This window comes from Morone saxatilis, unplaced genomic scaffold (genome assembly GCF_004916995.1).
Source record: "Morone saxatilis isolate NCDOM2014 unplaced genomic scaffold, NCSU_SB_2.0 Contig12, whole genome shotgun sequence".
NCBI lineage: Eukaryota > Metazoa > Chordata > Actinopteri > Moronidae > Morone > Morone saxatilis.
Genome location: NW_023339674.1, coordinates 10,384,787 through 10,404,420, shown reverse-complemented (window position 1 = coordinate 10,404,420; position 19,634 = coordinate 10,384,787). Strand labels below are relative to the sequence as shown.

General features: G+C 41.0%; 1 protein-coding gene across 1 annotated transcript in view; it reads right to left on the bottom strand.

Moving 5' to 3' along the window:
• Nucleotides 1-3,899: 3,899 nt before the first annotated feature.
• The window catches only part of ptprsa (protein tyrosine phosphatase receptor type Sa), a gene marked incomplete in the record, with an annotated part of 117,012 nt that continues 101,277 nt past the window's right edge, over nt 3,900-19,634 (bottom strand). The window contains 8 exon segments of the mRNA XM_035653519.1: nt 3,900-4,055; nt 4,192-4,318; nt 4,731-4,909; nt 8,443-8,728; nt 9,671-9,825; nt 12,069-12,188; nt 14,310-14,485; nt 17,290-17,413. Of these exon segments, the coding sequence (XP_035509412.1) occupies nt 3,915-4,055; nt 4,192-4,318; nt 4,731-4,909; nt 8,443-8,728; nt 9,671-9,825; nt 12,069-12,188; nt 14,310-14,485; nt 17,290-17,413 (1,308 nt within the window).

Genomic DNA, 19,634 nt, shown 5'->3' with positions numbered 1-19,634 from the left:
ATGATGATGAGCGTTGGTCACTGTACACAAAGAGAGCCCCAACTTTGCGGCAATCCTTGTTTGGTTGTTCCGTTAATTCCAAAGCTTCTCGCCCACCAGATTTATCTCTTGTTCAAAATGGTGGATGTTAACACCGAAGCCCCATGATGCAATGGTTCCAAAGAGAGGAGTGATTGTAAAAAATCATGGGACACGGTTGCCATTTCTCCCACCTCGACGATCCACAAGACGACCGAACCAAATCTTCTTGTAACAGCCAACTTTTTCGTCCCGATTTCTCTGGTGACTGAGACAAGAGCCTTCTCGGGCACTTTTTAAAATACACTGTGGTACTTTTCAACATCACTGTGGTTACCTGGCTTGGGATACTGATTTTTACACAATTTCACAATTCATGAAACTAACTGATCTTAAGATATGTGTTGCTGCTTTCTTTTCCCAGACAACCACTGATAGTGCCTTCTCTGAGCTCTTAGCGCTTGAGAACAGGCAGTTATGTGATGTATACTTTAATAGTTGAGTGTTTTTCCACACAAATTATGCATATCATTAGTAAGACAGTGTAAAAAACTCAAGGCTTATTTGATGCCAGATGGTAGTGTTCTCGTGCTAGTTGCATTTCCACTGTTTTGATTTTTTTGTCTCACCAGTTTGGGGAACAGCCATTTGTGTTCACACAGGCAACCACAATTTCTGGATATCACTCACAAAATGTGTTGATAGAAATACTTGAACTCCCTTATACAACATATCAAAAAAACAAGAAAGTTACCCCATCTTGGCTACATCCATCTGCCTCTCATTGATTTTTGCTGTTGCCATCTCCTTCATTATCTGTTGCTTGTTACCGTTGTATCACGAAGATATTTTGAGAAGAGAAATGTCCACGAATGTTTACAATGTCCTCCACATTGAAACACTTGAGGTAAGGTAAGCAGTCTGACACTTTGATCGATTTCCGCCCCACAGCTTGAGCCACAGAGTCTGGTTCCTCCCCTGATGAGGATTTTCTTTTCTAGATGTTGGGCAATTTGCCTCATGAAGAGTCTCTTAGTCGAATTGGAATTATTCTTAACTGGTTGGCTGGGCGTTGTCTTCTAAAAATCTACAATAGGATCCTGTTTGGTGTGTCTGAATTGATGACGGTGTTATCGTTGTCTGCTGTCGTCGTTTTAAATTTCAAAGTTTCTATGGCTCAGAAGACTGTTGAGGGGGGCGACAGGATTCTGGGGGAAGAGATGGCTTTTTACGTTGCATAGTGATCAAAGCTTCCTAAATACTCCAGAGCTGCGTGATAGCAGAATTGGTACTCATCCTGTCGGGAAGAAACAAACAAAAAATACATCAGAAATTCATTATCATTATCATTTGCTATGATAATGAGAGAATTAACAACTTCTAATTACAACAAATTACAGTACTTATTGAGGCAGACTAGGTCCTCACAAAACAATATTATAGATTAGATAACTGGTTTATCAAACATACATTACATACAGATTAAGACAGCTATATTATGGTGATTTTAATTTAATTAACTTGCTACATTTTTGGCACTTAACCTCCAAACTACATTTAACTATAGTACAATTACATGTTTCCCAAAGCTAGAAGCAGTGTATGTTTTTATGGGTGTCAGTGTGACCTCTGACCTCAGTCTGGACCATTGCTGGTCTCTGTGTCCGGAGCATTTTCACTGTCTGGAAGATATCAACCACGCCTTCATAACGCATTCGTTCCAGGACTATGCTGAGGGTGATGAAGACTCCAGTCCTGCCCACGCCAGCACTAGAAACACATAAAGACAAATAAATTAATAGGGATGTTATAGATATGTATGCATACACACACTTGCCACTCTGTGGTGTCTTGCATTGCCTGAGGTCCTCTCGTCCCTTACATGTACAGTATGTTACTTTATAAATAGCTTAGTTTAGGACCTGCAAAATAACAGTCTTCTCTAAATAATTTTGAAACCCAAATATCCTCTAGAATGGATATTATATCTACAATAAGAATTTGTTGTACAGCTACACATTTGGAGCTCTGAGTGCCTTAGAGAGTCAACCATTTGAAAACATTGATAACCAAAATTCCTGTGGTAGGGCAACGCAACAGTGACAACGGCAAGGACTGTGCACAAACAACCAAACATTTTGTCTCCTTAAGCCCCTCCCATGTGTGGAAAAAGTCATCCTGCTGCTGCTGCTCTCCAGAAATACAGTCTGAGTCTTAACTCAGATCCTGAAATACTTGAGAGCTGCCTCTCTAAGCTGCTTTGCTGTGAAATGACTTCCACTTCACCAATGGAACAATAATTGATATGACAACAGATTTATTTGGGCTTCTTCCAGCCTCCGATGCTATTTTGTTGAGTGAAGAGTGAAAGCAATGGCTGCTGGAAGACACTTTTGGTTTGTGTGTGCAAGTGTGTGTATGTGCCTGCAAGTGTGTATCTGTGGGGGAAGCTAGACTTAGGACAAAAGATGACTTATATCATTTGACAATAAATGAAATGATATCGAACACAGTAGTTATTGAGTCTAATCATGGAGAACATGCGACCACCCACTACCAACCCCCACGCCTCAGCATCTCTGAGCCCACCCAAAGCTTCTTCCTGGGAGTCGGTCACAGCTTGTCACATAGACTCTTAAACTCACTTAGAGCTTCTCTCTCCATATATCTTATCTTTACCATCATCCTCTCTCTCTCTCTCTCTCTCTCTCTCTCTCTCGCTCTGTGTTTCCTTAACTCTGACTATAAGCTGTGAATGCTTTGATGATTCAGCCCCTTTTAACAATCCTCTGAAAGGCACCAACACTGACCAGTGCACTGGACAAATTGTATGTATGTGTGTTCACGAGGGGTTAAAACATAAATTGCGTAAAAACCTGTATGTTGAATATGTTAAAAGATACAAAGGTGTGTGTGTGTGTGTGTGTGTGTGTGTGTATAAGAGTATGTGTATATACATGGGTGTGTGTATTTGTGCTGAGAATAGCAAATCAGTATGGAAATACCAACAGGAAGACTGCTAACTAGCTGCCACACCGCCTAGGAAATCATTGGATATGTCAGCCTGTTTGGCAAAGAGAGGAAGCATTTTTATTTCTGTGCTACAGTTCTGCTGCTGCTTCAAACTGTCCGACCTAATTGGACCAAAAAAGAAATCCTGAGGTAAAAAGATAACTACAGTACTGTAGAGTAGGTTATAAACAGTTCGGGGCAAGAAAAGTCACTTGGTTGTGAACTCTCATTAATATTTGAATGAAGTTACTTTCCACAATAAGTCATCCCGGTATCTTGTTTTGTGTGGAAACCCATCTAACCACAGAGCAAAATTACAATATCAAAGCCATTTTTTGAGGAAAGAAAATATGATTTACTTGTGATGTTTCTGTGTTCATGTGGCCTACTTTTCCTTAACCTGCTAAATCTCCTACATTTCCCAAACTCCAGTGAAGGGCATCGACAGTGCAATTGTGGAAATTACAGCATAATTGGCCACTGGATTGCATTCCGGTCTTTTGAGGTTACTGAGAAAGTGGTGTCTCTGTATACTGTATGATTATTCATGAGCGATACACTTCTGTATTGAACGTCATTATAAAATGGATAATTTATTATAACTACTTCTTGCTCTTTGAATCTGAGTGGCTGATATTGAAAGTTCAATATTTCCTAGTGATGTTTAAGACAACAATTAAGTACAAATTTACTTTTAGCTGGGTAGGGAAATAAATGGAAATAATGGTGTCAAGTGTTACCCAACAATACACTGTTTTTATCTCAGTTTCTTGTGTAACTTCCCAACTTTTTCTGAACAAAATCCTAGTAATTACTATGTTTGCTAAAAAATGTTCATGATTACACTGGTCTTAAATTGCTGCTTGTTCCCACATCCAACACCCTCAGGTATGTCTTACCCTGGCGTCCGTGACCTTGAACTCTCTGAGGATGTACTGAGGCATGTTGTACTCTGCCATGGGATCAACCACAAAGTACTGGTACCTGGCAGAGCGCTCCGCTGGCCAGTACTGGTGACACTTTTCCTGTTTGAGCAAAAGGGTAAACAAAACCTTTGTTAACCTTTTTACATTTTATTTCCCTTTACTATTTGAAACATTGCATCAATGGATAAGAAATAACATAAATCAAATGTTTTCGGCCATGTGTGTTTTGTCCTACCCGTCCCATTTCTCTCAATTTGGTCAACATGACTACAATAGTAGAGTTGTTCTCCCAGAGCATTCTCCAGAAGTCTTCTGTAGTCTCTGCCAGAGGGCCCTGTGTTGCAATGTAGGCCTTCTGTTGCCTGTAAACAGAAAACCATATTAATGTCCTTTATGTCTAGTATAATTAATCAGCCATTTTAAACACCACTGATGCAAATTCCTGTAGAAACACTTAAAACGTTCTTGCTGAGGCTGATTTTTGAGGAAGACAGTGATTTTACCTTGGGGATTGCAGAGACAAAATAGCTATTTGTATACGTTTGCTGAGTGAATTAGGCATCTTCCTTTCACAAATCCCAATTTCCCTTATCTACTCTATTTTATCTCCACAAATGTATATTTAAATTCAACCTCTCAGAGATGAACATTTAACAATTCTGTCATGCATTATCAAGTTCAAGAGTTTTCCTGGCAATAGAAAAGACAGTAAAGGCATCTATTCACACATGCCTCCTGCTTGTATGTTTCCCACCATCTCACCCTTCTTCCTACCTGTATCCATCAATAAAGCTGGAATTGATGTAGTCTGATCCTTCCAGGCCTCTGATTGGCTGCAGGCAGACGCGCGTGGTCTCATAGGGCATGATGTTGACCAGCCGATTCTTGAACTTGTTGCAGGGAAGGTTGGCACTGATGAAGCGCGACGTGTGGGCTTTGGAGTTGGCCAAACGCTGGAGAGGAAAGAAGAAAAAAGAAGTTATGTAAAAAAAAAATAAAAAAATACAGAAGGAAAATTGTTATACAGGTAGTGTGGAATGAAAGGTACAGAGGGGGAAGAAGATGAAAAGAAAACAAATAGAAAGTGAAGTTGCAAAAGCCACGGTAGTTACAAAGAGGCATGAAAAGAGAGGAAGGAAGAGCAGGAGAGGGTGATAAAAGGAAGAGAGATGGGGAGATAAGAAGGGAGGGGAGGACAGGTGCGAGACAGATCAAGAGGAGTATATCAATGACAGAAAGTAATAAAGCAAACCCTGTCTAATCTGCTTTACCGACAATGGCGCAGCTTCAAACGGACATTGTTTATCAAGATTATATTTATCGGAAAGCAATTCAGAAACTTCATCCACTTTTGCTACTTGTGGGGTCCTGCAGGGTCAGATGCAACGATGGAAAATATTCCACACACCCAGAATAACAAGCTTCTGGATCAAGTCTGTACTAAACAGAAAACTCGTCTAAAAGTGGGTCACCAGTGCCTTTGATAATGGCAGTGTGGTATGTGTGCAGAAAACATAGACTCACACAGGAATGTTAAGAAAGACAAACACACACACACAGACACAGACACAACATAATGATCAAAATGAAAAGCTGTACTGCAACATCATCATTGTCATAGGGAGCTCAGTGGGAGTTTGTGGGTCAGCAAGTCTTATGATCGCTTCTTTTTGGCTTCAATGTCTCAAATAAGAATATGTGTGTGTGTGTGTGTGTTTTGCTTGCTTTGCCTGCAAATGGAAGACACCCTGATCAAATTGTTTAGGGCTCCTTTCAGACAGGAAAAAGCATGGCACACCGAAGACACAAGCAGCATAGCAAGAGAGGGAGGAGAGAGAGAGGGAGATGAGATGCAGCTGACCTCACTAAAAAGTAGGCGGGAATGCAGATTAATTTTCCTGGTCTCTCAATGGTTGTCAAAATACACAAAGTGAAAGTGTTGCTCTTTGAATCGCAGCGTGAACAACAAACTCTTGTTCCCATTAGAGTGCTGTCCCCTCTCTCTCTTTCTCTCTCTCTCTCTAATTCTACAGCACCAGTATCTCTTTGTCAGTGGCCACTTGGATTAGGTCCAACCCTTCTCCTCCCTTGCTACTGTCCTCCCTTTGATCTGTGTTTCACAAAGGCACCTGGAAAGCCTTGAGGTGGCCTGGCAGCGCTAAAGAGGACCTCAGCTACACCACCAAACTCTGCAGAGGGTGCAGGGAACGGAGCCAAATCTGGCAACCTGTTATTCAACAGGGCAGAGAAGAACCTAGGGTACTTCTGCCAGTTCCTTTTCTATTTTGAGTTGGAAGACTGGGAAGGTAAGATAATGTATATTAAGCATGTTTCACCATAACCGGGATAATCATATTTGGTGTTATATGTCAGAACATAGTGCTTACTAAATTGTGATTATGCTCATAACCCGCCCTAACCATAATGTAAATAAACAATTCGACAATATGTTTTTTATAATATATACATCATCACAGTCCCTAGTAACCAATGCCTCAAAAAGTTCTTGTAAACTCTCATCATCATTTTTATTTTGAAACCGAAAAGCATTTTTGTCTCCTTGTTTGCATTTGGATCCCAATTAAAACTCTGCTACTTAATTCCAAATCATTCCTTTGCTATTTCATTTCACATGGGTCCCAGTAGCCCAGTAGTTCTTTTTTTGGTCCGTGTTATGATTTGTGTACTGTATGTTGCTGAATACTTCTCCTGCATGGGGGTTATGTGCACAAATGTCTTCTGTGCACGAATCTGTCCCTGAACATGCTCGTTATTTGTGCACATATGCCAGAAAGCACTAGTCTGACAACTTCACGACAAGTCCCTGTTCTCGGTTCATTCTCCCCGCTGAACTGCTGTGAATCCCACCAGTCACAGCTTAACTCTGCATGACGCCGCTTCCCACCTGAGAATGACAATACCCTCTCACCCGTCCCTATAGCGCAGAATTCTGTCAAATCACTTCCTTAGTGCCAAGTTAGCATTCAGTCGTCCCTTTGTTCATTAGCCAAACGTTCCTCCCTCCACTTGCCCTGCCATCCACCTCCATTTGTCATCATCAAGTATTAATTACTTAGCTCCCCCACCCCTCTTCACACACACCTCTCTTCTCTATCCAGACTGTAGTGTGGATGTTATTAATCCCCGTTTGACTCCTGACGCCAGCTCAGCATTATCCCTGTTACAGATGGCGATGGAGATTCCATCACTGTTGTGCGCCAGTAAGTAAAAAAAAAAGGTCGAAACACACCAGCACTATTATTGTTCCTTGGCAGGGTGGCTGTGTTGGTGAATGGCGATGGGAAGATGATAGATGATTTGAGAGTGAGCGTGTGTGCAATTCAAGGTCAGTAGATACTGACTGGAAGCTGAGGTGAGTTTATAAGTTGATGATTGTTAAGATCTTTAATGGAGATCTATGTAAACACTGTGCCTGACCGTCTATCCTTACCTATTGCTTTGTCATGAATTTCTCTAAGAAAGCATACACACTTTCTTTCTTGAACCTAAACTCAAATCCATGCTGCTTTCAGGCAGAATCCTTTGTCTTGTGCCTGCTAGATTAAACCCAATTTCTTTGCTTAAGCATATTATTCCAAATCCTCCAAAATGAACATTGTGGCCAAACAGTGAGGGGCTTCAGTATTTCCATTTTCTAGCTTTGCAACAAATACAGTAATAATGTAAATACTGTGTATCTGTAAGTGATTAAATTATTGAAGTGAGGCTCAAGAATATAAAGGAGATTTGCTTTCTAGCCCATATGAGATCCTATTACTTGGACGGCAGGTACAGTATAAAATGACAAATATTTGCAATGTAAATAAGGCTGCTTTAATCTATATTGCACTTACCTGGGGCTGAAAGGTATAACATCTTCTAGAGAAGACTTTATTTCAAAATCTTAACACTTTAAGTTTACTATGTCTTACACTTTGTTCATTTTGTTTTCATTCTGTATATCTGAGCAACAAGCTGAAAGAAACATCCAAGCTGCCTCTTGTCTAACACCTACCTCAGTTTGTAAGAGATATACTGTAAGGATTTGCTGTAAACTGCATCTTCACTCGAGTACTCTCTCAGTTTCCCCAATCCGTTACAGTAATCATCAATTTTATGTCTTCCCCAGTCTCTTCATTTTGTTTCACATTTTCTTGCCAGAAAGACAACTGCTGGTCAGGAACAACTATATGTGTTGTTCAAATCAAAAAGCTTTTTTTTTCTAATTAAGCACACTGCTAATAATGATAAAGAGCAAAAAATACAAAAGTTTTATTTGGTGCTTGTACTGTAAACTACAGGCTGTTTGTCTTGTAATTTACATATTAGACCCCAGTAGTAGTTTAAGGTAACCTGAAACACTTTGTCAGACACAGTCATGGGTTATTAGTGAAAAGAAGAAAGAGAGAACCTAAACTGTGTAAAACCCTGTAATTTTAGTTACAACAGCGTACTTTAGAAAGGTTATTAAGGAAATTGCATGTACCTTGAACTCTAGCTCCATGCCAGTGACATGTTCGCCGCTCTCCACCTGTGCCAGCTTCTGGATGTAGGAATAGAGGCTCCGGGCAGCCACTTCAGTGTTGCCGCAGGCCACCGCTTCCAGCAGTGCATCATGAATGAAGCTGTACTGGTCTTCTGTCTGCACCATGTAGTTCCGCTGTGAGCGCATCAGCGTCACGTGGCCATAAATGTCAACCGTTTTCTCGTGCTTAATACGCTCAAGCATGGCGTCAATGACGATGAAGCAACCTGTCCGACCGACACCCGCACTAAGGAAGGAGAAGAAAGAGAAAAAAGTAGTTGCAGACGTTTGTTTTTCTAGGTTCTTATCTTCTCAGGGTGTTGTGGATTTGAATATTCATTTTCTTAATACTAAGTGCTTGTCTCATTTGTGTTGTAGGAATTGAACTATAATTTGTGGTAAATATTAAAATGAGGTGGTTGTGTGTGTCCAGTAATGCTTGTAGATTTGTGTTGGCATTACACTTTAAATAATTTAGTGGGTGAGGAAAACAAAGAGATATAGTGATAGCTAGAGAGGGAATACAGAAACAACTAAAAATGACAGACAGAACAACAAGAAGACAGTGATGGAGACTGAGCGAAGCAAGCTGTCAAAATTTTGTTTCATTGTGTAGTGCTTTGGACTCACTGAAGTCTTCTTATCTTGACAAAAAGGAAGGTTTCAATTTGAATAAGCCATTTGAGAAATGTTACTTGTAAAAGGAGGAAGGGCTAAGGAGCAAAAAGGCAGAAGCAGGAAAGATGGGAAGGGATTACTGTGAGGCTTTTCACAGAGAGGCAAAAAAAGAGACAGTGGTGGAGAGAATAAAAGCACAGAAAAAAAGGGATGCCTTAAAAAGAAAGATGATGTGACCAATGGAGAAAAAAAGATGGAGGGCTGGTAAGAAAGAGACCATGTGTTTGTATAATGTGTGTTATATAATGTATGACAGCTGCACAGGAGCTCTGCCATTCTATTTGCTCATGGACATACACATAGACAAACTTTGGAAAGGGTCCAACATGAAAAAGGCATACCTCTTCCATGTAAAGCTAGGCTCGAGTGGCATTCAGCTAACCATAGGGGCACATACAACTGCCCCACTAGGGCACACACATTCCTGTTGCATAAAACGTTTTTAAAAAAGGCACTTGGAGCAAATAAAGACTATTTTGACCAAAACTAACAACAAAGCGTTGGTACTGACCTGCAGTGAGCAATGATAGGTCCAGCGTCAGGCGGGTTGCAGGTCTTCACCCTACGGAGGAAGGCCAGGAATGGGGTCGGGTACTCTGGTACGCCGTGGTCAGGCCACGCCGTGAACTGGAACTGACGAACCTCCCGCTTCTCACTAGAGCCATTCTGGAACAGCAAGAGTAAGGTGGGTTGGATATGGTGTTTGGAGTGACTGACCAACAGGTTTATTTGTTTCTTAAGAAACATAAGCACATATGGAGAGTATGCTGCTTTTGCTAAACCCCCAGGGGCAAACTGTGATTTGTGATTTTGGGTTATATAAATATAATTTCATGGAACATGGCCAGAGTAGACATCGTGCACTGTTCTTGGCATTTTAGGGGCATGATGAGGGTTTTAATCAGCATTCCAGGTGTAACCACTTCCCTTCAACCCGCGTCATTTTTGGATGCCTTTCATCTGCCCCCTTATTTTTAAACCATTAGTCTGACTCAGCACACATTTCAGGCATTTCTCTTTAGGGGAAATTAACCTCCCCTGTATGGGTTTGTGCAACTGATTCACATGCCTAAGTAACAAAAACATAAAAATTCTTATATCCTGGCATTATACACCAATGAAAACATAGTTAAGCATATTATATTCTGTTTCTGCCAACAGAGGCTCCTACATTTTACGCACTGGACCTTTAAGATAGATTTTTTGGTGCAGTATCACTTAACAGGGTGTAATTTTCCTTTGGGAAACACCTTCAGCCGATCAGATGGCTAATATACTATAATAAGTATGATAATTTCTATACTGAACAGTGCAGGTTTATATCTTCATGCTCTCACGTTGCCGCAGCTCAGAACATCTACAGATACATGCAACAAACACCCACATTACACAGCCGTCTGTCAGCTCGCGCCTCAAACTCAACTCTCAACGCATCAAAGATACAAGCTGGGATCCAGAGGAGGATTTTTGAGAAGGATAAGAAGAGAGAGAGAGAGAGAGAGAGAGAGAGAAAAACATCTCCCTTGCATCTTTCTGTCCTCCTCTCCTCTCAGAAGATCATCTAATGGAGGTGCTGTTTGCATTTCAATGCAGTGTTTCTGCTTCCCTGACAGAGGGAATTTTTTCCTTGCTGAATAAATGAATAAATGAGTGTGGTAATTAAAAGCAAACTGACCTAAATCTTATTTTCCTTTTTTTTTTGGACATTCCCTGTTTCTGCAGTTGAGTCAGGCTGCATGTATGTGTTTGGTGCTTGGCTGCTGGTTTTCTTTAAATTTCATGTTTTTGTTAAGGATTTATCAGTAGACACAATTCTGCATCACTGCAGGACACACATACATATGGATAGCTACCACGGTGACTGCTTTGTAGATCCACTGTTTGTCTACTGTCGGCTTCTGCTACCTTATACTTACCTTATACTTCAACAAAATATTGTTTCACAGAGATATAAAGTGAAAACAGCTCAGTGAGAAATCACAGCAATGGCTGCGGTTATAAGGAGGAGAGGAAGGACAAATAGAAAAATAATCATATCGTGGGTTTGATGGAGGCTGAGAGCGGCAGAATGTAAATGGCCCCTGAATGTCAACCAGTAAGCTTTAAAGCTCTGTGGCTGCTGATATTTTGCTATCTTTACCATCATTGGTTTGTTCTGGTTCTCATTGTTCCACTGAAACTCCAGCTTCAAAGACAATTGTGACTGAAACGTGGTGCTATATGGCTAAGAGGAAAATTCTGAAAATCTATCCTATCCTTCCAATGGCAGTGTCTCAGCTAAATGTCTCCTTACAGTTATTTTTGTGTGCATGATCATGTATGTGAGACTGTGTCTACATGAGAGTGTCCTCATACCTATGCATATCTGTCATGGCAACTACATGTATTTGGGTTTTGTGAGTTTGTGTTTCTGTGCAACCTTCACTATGTTTGTGTATGCTTCTTAAGAATGTTTTCATTTGTGTGGAGACTTGAGCACGCATAGGAGCATGAGAGCAGTCTGCCAATTATGTATATTGAGTTTCTCTTCTGCTCACTTTACCTAAGTGCTCCAATTTGGCAGATGCACATAAACAGATGATCTTCTGAGGAGAGAGAGACCTGAACAAGGTAAAAGGGGAGGACTGGAAGGACAATTAGGACTAAGGCTTCTTTGTACATACTTTTACATTGAATGGACAAACAACATAAGGTTTATGCTATCCTTTTTGTTGCTTATGTAAACTTTGCATCTGTATTTTTCCATGAATTGGACTTCTGTTTACTGGACAGACATTGAATAATGATGTTATTCACTGTTATCCAACTTGATAATAAATATAATTTTGTTTGAGAAAAGAAGATGTAGACAGCAGTCATGTACATATGTGTGTTTTTTGTGTGTGGTAGAGAGAAATAAATCCTCATACCTTGTGCAAGGAAAAAGTGCGGACACAGAAAGTGGCCAGTTCTATGGTGTCCAACAGGGTCACTTGGGTCATACCATAGGTTTCTGTGCCCCGACTTGGCCAGTACTGGTCACACTTAATCTGGAAGTGAGAGAGAGACAGACACAAAGAGATATCAGTTGCAATATGTATGTTACAGTCTATTAAATGATGTCTCCACTAATGAACAAGATCATGCACAAAAATGGAAGAGTGAAGAAAAATTCAAATCATGTTCGCTCACGCGCACCACTCCTAAAGCAATCACTCCTGTGGATTCAAACACCAGGCGGTGTTGACAGAAACACCAGGGTAGTTTCTCTGTATTTCAAATCTGAGAAACAACACTATGCAGACTGAACAGATGTGACCAGACTGTCACAGCAACTCCACTCTTACAGCTTAACTTCACCAACCTTACACAAATCCTTCTTGCATTCTTCACTAAATCTTATAACAGAAATGTTCAATACCAATGCAAAACATCAGCTTATTTCAAATGTAGGGAACATAATCACTTTACCTATCCACCCGTATCTGATCGTATCTAAATAAAACCTGATAAAGTGTTATCATTTCAGTCCTCACATAAAATATCTCCTTTTTTTCTATATGTTTTCCTGGATGAATTTTTAACAGTTTTTTGTTCAGCGGCTCTACAGTATTTCTGAAAAAACAACACCTGCTTTACTCTCCTGTCAGCCCACTTAATAACTATTCATTCAATATGGGGTGTGACGCGCCAGTGGACATCAGATGAGATGTGACAACAAGTGAGGGAGATGTGCTGCTCTTCAGCTTTCTCTCCCATTTCCTGCTCAAGCTGACACCCAAGTTCTACCGCCCGCTAATCTTGATCACGTTTGACAGGAGTGGACCGCGCATGTCAGTATGGAGGATAGGTAAACAATTGAAAAGGGATAGAGGGAGGGAAAATCAGTGGAGACACCTGGGGTGAGTGAGCCTGATGTTGACACAGGTTTGAGTTGACAGGATGAAACATCGCAGTTGGCTTTTTGACATTTAGACAAGTCCACTCCTTGATAGCAAAGAATACAGACTTTATAGATCCGTCCTAAGGGTGCACTCACACCATTTGGCTTTATTTGATTTCTTTTTTATTATGCTCACCTGCATTCTCAGCTCATAATTTAGAAAAATGGGTCATACGCCTGGCACTTTGTTTATGTAATGACTAGCTGTCACTATGGGCAAACACAATCAGTATCCAACTGTCAAACACTTAAGAGACTTCCTTAACAGACTCAACGTGCTTTCTGCTGATTCACTATGATCACAGAAAACAGCTGCCAATTTTTCAATACATTTTCTGCTTTTAATGTTCTTGGTTTTAAGTGCTGCTGTTGCCTTCTTACTCTGAAACCTTCTCTGTTCTTTGCTAGACTTAGTTTGCGATGAAAAAAGGCACAACTCAAAAAAGTTGGACTGTAACTATGGAAAATGTTCATTTTGACCTCAAGGACACCAGGCTGAGCGCCTTCCGAAGAATGAACTTCCAGCGCACATTGTGGCCACATAGCATTGACATAAATGTATAAAAAGAAAACAAACAAAAAAGAAACACACAAAAGTGGAGTAATGTGATCACACCCTGCCATCTCATTCCTACCTTCTGGAGCTAAGCTACTGTACTCTCCATGAACTGTTCCTCTAACTTCCACTATCAACAGATGGTTGTGGGAGGCATTGGTCACGAGTACTGCAGAAACTCCATGGCACTCCGCTTAAAATGTACTTTTAACTTCCTGCACTGTGCACTCTGAGCACTAAAACTTGCTAAGCTCTCAGCACTGTAGGGAACATGCAACAGCTTGTCGTTTCCACAGCAAATAAGGAGAAAAAACAGAGCCAAGTCTGTGAAGACAGTCCCAGTGGATGCGCAGCCCAACTTATCAGATGTGCACAGGTAGATTGTGTTTGAGTTAACACTGTTTTATCACCCTCCCTTGCTATTTTCACCACCCAATTCAAATCCCTGCACTTCTCTGAAGGCAATCCATCTCAAGAAAATGAAATCTGATTATCGACCAATGAAGTTCAGGTGTGCAACTGGGGAATCACTGCAAAGCTGTGCCATTTTCAGCAGCTGGTTCCTGTACTTGATCATGTGAACCAATGATTTGATTTTGAGGTTTATTTAAAAAACAATATTTTAAAGTGGTAAAAACAGCATCATTCCAAAAATTGGTTGAGCAGACTTACCCGTGATTTCTCCTCCAGCCTGGTCATCATGACCACAGTGGCTGCTCTCTGTTCCCACACCATCCTCCAGAAGTCCCCAAATGTCTCTGGTAATGGACCCTGGGTGGCGATGTAGGCATTCTGCTTCCTGTAGCCATCAATGTAGTTGGCATTGATATAGTCGCTACCAGTGATACCTAGATACAGATAACAGGAAAGAAAATATCAAGAGTTGGAACATTGTACTTCTGTCCTTTCCTCTTGAATCCATTTTAATTTTTAGTCCATTCGACTTTTTCATTATTTTACTTTACTCATTATTTGCACCCTTTTGTATTGTGCCATCTGCCTCAATAATTCACAGTTTTCACACACACTGACCCTGTTTCCCAATCAATGAAAGTGTAAAGATTCTAGACTGGAAACAAAAAAAATACTTATATAACAAGTTCTCACACCTCTAATTACTGAAACAAGTGAAAATTGGCTGAGATTGGTGAAAATGTAAGTGGCAGTGTCTTAAGTTGTGGCTGATCATGTCAGCTTCGGGGACTTAAAATATTATAGATATTATTCTTGCCCAATAGATCTTAGTGCTTGGTTTGACAACAATATTTTAAGACATAATACAAGATTGAATGAGATGTTGAAACAATCTCAAAGCCCTGGTCCCTCTCTGCTACTGTAGAGCTGAAGGAAACCTCAGTTGTTGTTTCATTTGAATGGATTCAAATGCAGCAACTGCCTTACTGCCACAACTTTCTGTTCTGCTCTTTCATCATTTTCTTTTTCTACATCTGTGGTTCTGCCTTGGTTCCTGTAGATATTGTGTAGCAACCTACATTTGATTGACTACCACCACGGATGGAGTGTGTTTGAAGATAGAGGATAGTGAGGAGTAAATCAGCCACTCAGCCACCACCACTGGGAGGTAGATCCAGCTACCATCCCTCTCAGCTTGCCACCATGCTCTGTTGCACACCGGTCCCACTTAATCTAACTGTAAGGCACCCCTCCACAGTGCTTGGTAGACAAATGTGTAATGGCAACATTTTAATGCAAGCATGGTGTGTACATAGCACTTGTAAACTCTTTCGCAAAATCCTGCTTCGAATGAATTGCATGTAACTATCAAAGTATTATGTGACATCCTTTAATGTGTCTGCAGTAGTAACAGAACACTTCAAAGCTAAAATATGAAGTTCACTGCAAGGCTTCATCAGGATTGCTCATGATACCAAGTGTACAAATTTATGCAATTATGAAACAAGCCTCTAGTCTCATCATGTGCAATAGAAAACTGTAATCAAGCTAAGATATGAAGGATTCAGGGCTTTGTGGTGGTGTGGACTGTCCCGAATGTTAAAAGTCAAGGTGTCCTCGAGCTTGGTGCAAAATCACTACAGGCTCAGTAAGTTTGAGTTGTTTTAAAAAGAGATTAAAGCTAAAATGTCATAAATGTAAGCAAGATAATCTGTGATTAGAGTATGTCTAACACTGAGCATTTGATTGTGATAAGACCTAACATCACCCTTCTTCATTGCACCAACTTCTAAAATCCTGTCACTTGCAAAGAGACTCCAGTGTGGCGGCATCTGTGTTGGAGAGTCACGTCTCTTTGACTGACGTCTCCTCACTCAAGCGTCCAACAATGAAACACTCGACTGGGCTAATTTAAGAGAGGAGACGCAGTGAGGACAACAACCAGGGTGGAGAGGATGAATAAGATAGAGAAAAAGAGGGAGGGTGAGAGAGAGAAATGGAGGGAGAAGAAAGAAGAAAAGAGAAGAAAGAAGAAAAGAATGAAGAAATGAAAGAAAGGAAAATGTCATTAAAACGGATACCACGTCGCAGAATCCGACTGTGGTGCCTTGGCTTTAGTCATAGCTAAGTGAACAGAGAATGGCGGTGTGCATGAATTGTTCTACTGCTGCAACTAATGGCAAAATCACTGCAGTGTAAAATAGAAATTTCAGACTTGATTAATTTATGTATTTATGGACGAGGCATTTTTTCCCTGGGATAATTTTGTTATGCATGTTGTCGCACCCTCAAATTGGCCTGACTATTGCGAGATGTCGAAATCTAGCTGGAGCAGTTAGCTCACACAAAAGGAGATTACTGTGGAGTAGGGAGTTTGGCACTACTGTGAGGAGTCTGGGAGCTCTTCTGGTGATGCAACGCCAGAACAATGTTAGCGGTGAAGGGTGACTACCTCTGACAATGTCCCTTGAGATTTAGGAGTCAGAGGAAGACTTTTTCTGGCTCAGAGATTCTCAGTACTGTGTCTGTGGGCAGTTAGAGGGAAGTCATGAGAGCGGGGCATATCTGATGAGACAAATGGGACGGTGAAAACACTGGGTAAATTCCTGGATCAGTCTGACTGAGTGCTGGGCCCAAAGATGAGCCAAAACAAGCCCTCGCCTAACCCCCCAAAATAATACGATTCTATATACTGCTTTGCTGCTCGAGACCAAGTTGAGCTGAAACATGTCCTCCATTTAGCCTCCAACAAAATGTAGTTTTGATCTACAAATCCACTGGTGGCTGCTGAACGGAATATGAACTGCACATACAATAAATTATTTCATTTTATTTCCCTCATTCACTAATTCTATTTTGCGTCATGCTACTGTGTTGACTCAAGGCAATGCTTGTGTTATCCAGCCCCGTCTGGAGTATTTATTCTTTCTTTTTCTCTATTGTTTTTTTGATAAAGTACATATTATACTGTAATGATGCCAAGTGTAGTCCATACGGTACAGTATGTATTTTACCGTCTTTATAGTATTTAATTAATTCTATTCAGCATTCATACACTGTTCTAGTTTAGTCTTCACTGTCTAGTCCCATCTGCTCTAGTGTATGTCTAGCCAGTACAAATTATTATAATTACTTAAACTGACTCTGTAATTATGAGGATTTCCCGAATGATCTGCAATGAGCTCAGCTCATCTCTGAGGTCGTGTGGGTGCAGAGTGTGAGGATGGGTGAGCCTTACCCTCGATGGGAGCCAGGATGACGCGGGAGTGGTCATAGGCGATGACGTTGGCATAACGATTTTTAGGCTTGTTCACCTCCAGGTTGGAGTGTTCCCAGGTGAACTGCTGGCCTGGATCAATAGACTGACAGGGGGCAGAGACAGGCAGAACATGGACATACAAATAAGAAATCAAAAAAGCTGAGCAATAACAATAAGGCCTTGAATGTTATTATAGAAAGAAGAGAGGGACAAGTGGGGGAAGAGAGATTGAGAGGGAGATTTCTCCAAAGGAAAAAGAACATGGTATCATGAAAATCTGCTTGCTGCCTGCTTTAAATACTCGCAGCAGCTGCACACAGTACTTTATCAAGATCATTAATGTAGTGGGTATATAGTGACATATACTCTTTGGTGAAAGAAAAATTCATCCACCTCTTTAAAATACAACAATTCCAGATAAATATTCTATTCCCTTGTCAGGATAATTAAGTATTCCATTATGATTCGTTGCTCGCTTACAGGCGTCTGGCGCTCTGTGGGTATGGGGAGGGAAGCTTGAAGGATATTTGCAGTTAGGGCTTCAGCATGTAGCTGAATGTAGTTCGACTGGAAACCTGATCTAACAATTTCCATGCAATCATTCCAGCAATCAGAGCCTCCTTCTGTTTTAGCCTCTTTCTATCGCTGCTTTTTTTTCCTTTTTTTCTGCCCTCTCATCTCTAGCCCTCTTTCTTTGTCCCTGTTTTCCTTATCTGCATGTCTCCATCTTCAAAGTCTTCCACTTTTCTGTCCATTTTTTTGTCTCATTATCTCGCTCTCCATCTCCCTTTTCCTCTCTGATGTTTACACTCCCTCTCTAGCAGTCACCCTCCTGCTATTTTCCCTTTCTTTCTAGATTACCTTAAGGCTGACTATGTGTGTGTGTGTATATATATAAAAGATTGGGGTCACATTCCCTGAAACATCACTCACTTCAAAAATTGAAACCCACATTTGTATAGTCCACTCCAATTTTTTTTCTAGGCAGTGTGTATGGCAAAAGTCCAGTATTTAATTTGGAGGAATAACTATTTCCAGAAATGATTTGACTGACTGAATAATAATGTATCAAATTCTGTGACAACTACTGTAGAAATGTCTTCCTCCTCCTCCTCCTCCTCCTCCATCTCCTCCTTCTCCTCCGCATGATCGATGATAACATGTTTGAATGACAGCTTCTGTCAAGAAGGTAGTCTTTGCAGGACATGGCTGCTAACTGCCTGACAGTAGATAAGATAACAAACTATGGCTTCAGTATTGTCAGGTAAAAACTGCGGCTGCCTTTTCATTGCCATTTGTATGTCAGATCATCGCCACTTCATCTCTGCTCTCCAGCTGAGATGCCCTGCTCTCTCTCTCCCTCACTGAATCTTCATCATTAACCAAGCCTCCCCACCTCATCTTTCTCCTTTCTCCTCTCTCCCCTCTCCCCTCCACTTTCCTCCTCCCTCACATCCCGCCTGGCTAAAAACCAATCAGTCAAAGCCCCGTAGAGCTGCGCCTGGCAAGCCAGGGCGCCCGGACGAGCAGCCATTCATCAAGAAAATAACAAAATTAAAATTACACTTCTCTATTTAATTTGGTCATTTATTTTTCCTGGGGGGTGGTTGTGTGAAGGGGCAGGGGGACAGAGAGAGGGAGAGTGAAAAACGGGAGAGCGGGAGAAGAGACGAGCGGGCGGTTTAATGCTCTCTCAAAGCCAAGTAATTAGAAGTTGTAGTTGTAGCAAAGCGTCAACTTTGGCGTCACGTCTCTCTTCCCAACAAATGGAACAAGCTTGTCCATTTGGTACACAGCCTGGATGTGGATTTATGAATAATAGATACCAAAGAAATAATGGATCGCTATGAGAAGTCATTATCCACCAACATTCACTGGCAGGCATGATGACAGCAATCTATGCTGGTGTACCTGCTTCCTACGTTAGCCTGGCGTGCAGCGAGGCGACAGGCACAGTGATTTAGGGATGGCGAGGAGGGGATATTGCTTGTATGCAAACGAGAGCTGATTCAGCACTCCTGATTTCTAATCAACTCTGGTGTCATTTATAACCGCCATGGTCTCAGAGCTCAGACAGCTCAGTTACACACACACACACACGTACTATGTTAAAGTCTGACTGCCGGTGTGCTTTTCCCCAAAAAACACATTAATGGAATTCTGCCTACACCATTTTAGTCGAAAGAACATCTTTACTCCAAGTTCATTGGTGTGTGTGAAGAATTTAAACACTTATTTATCCCTCTTAAAGGTCCAGTGTGTAACATTTAGGAGAATCTATTGGCAGAAATGGAATATAATATTTATAGCTATGTTTTCATTAT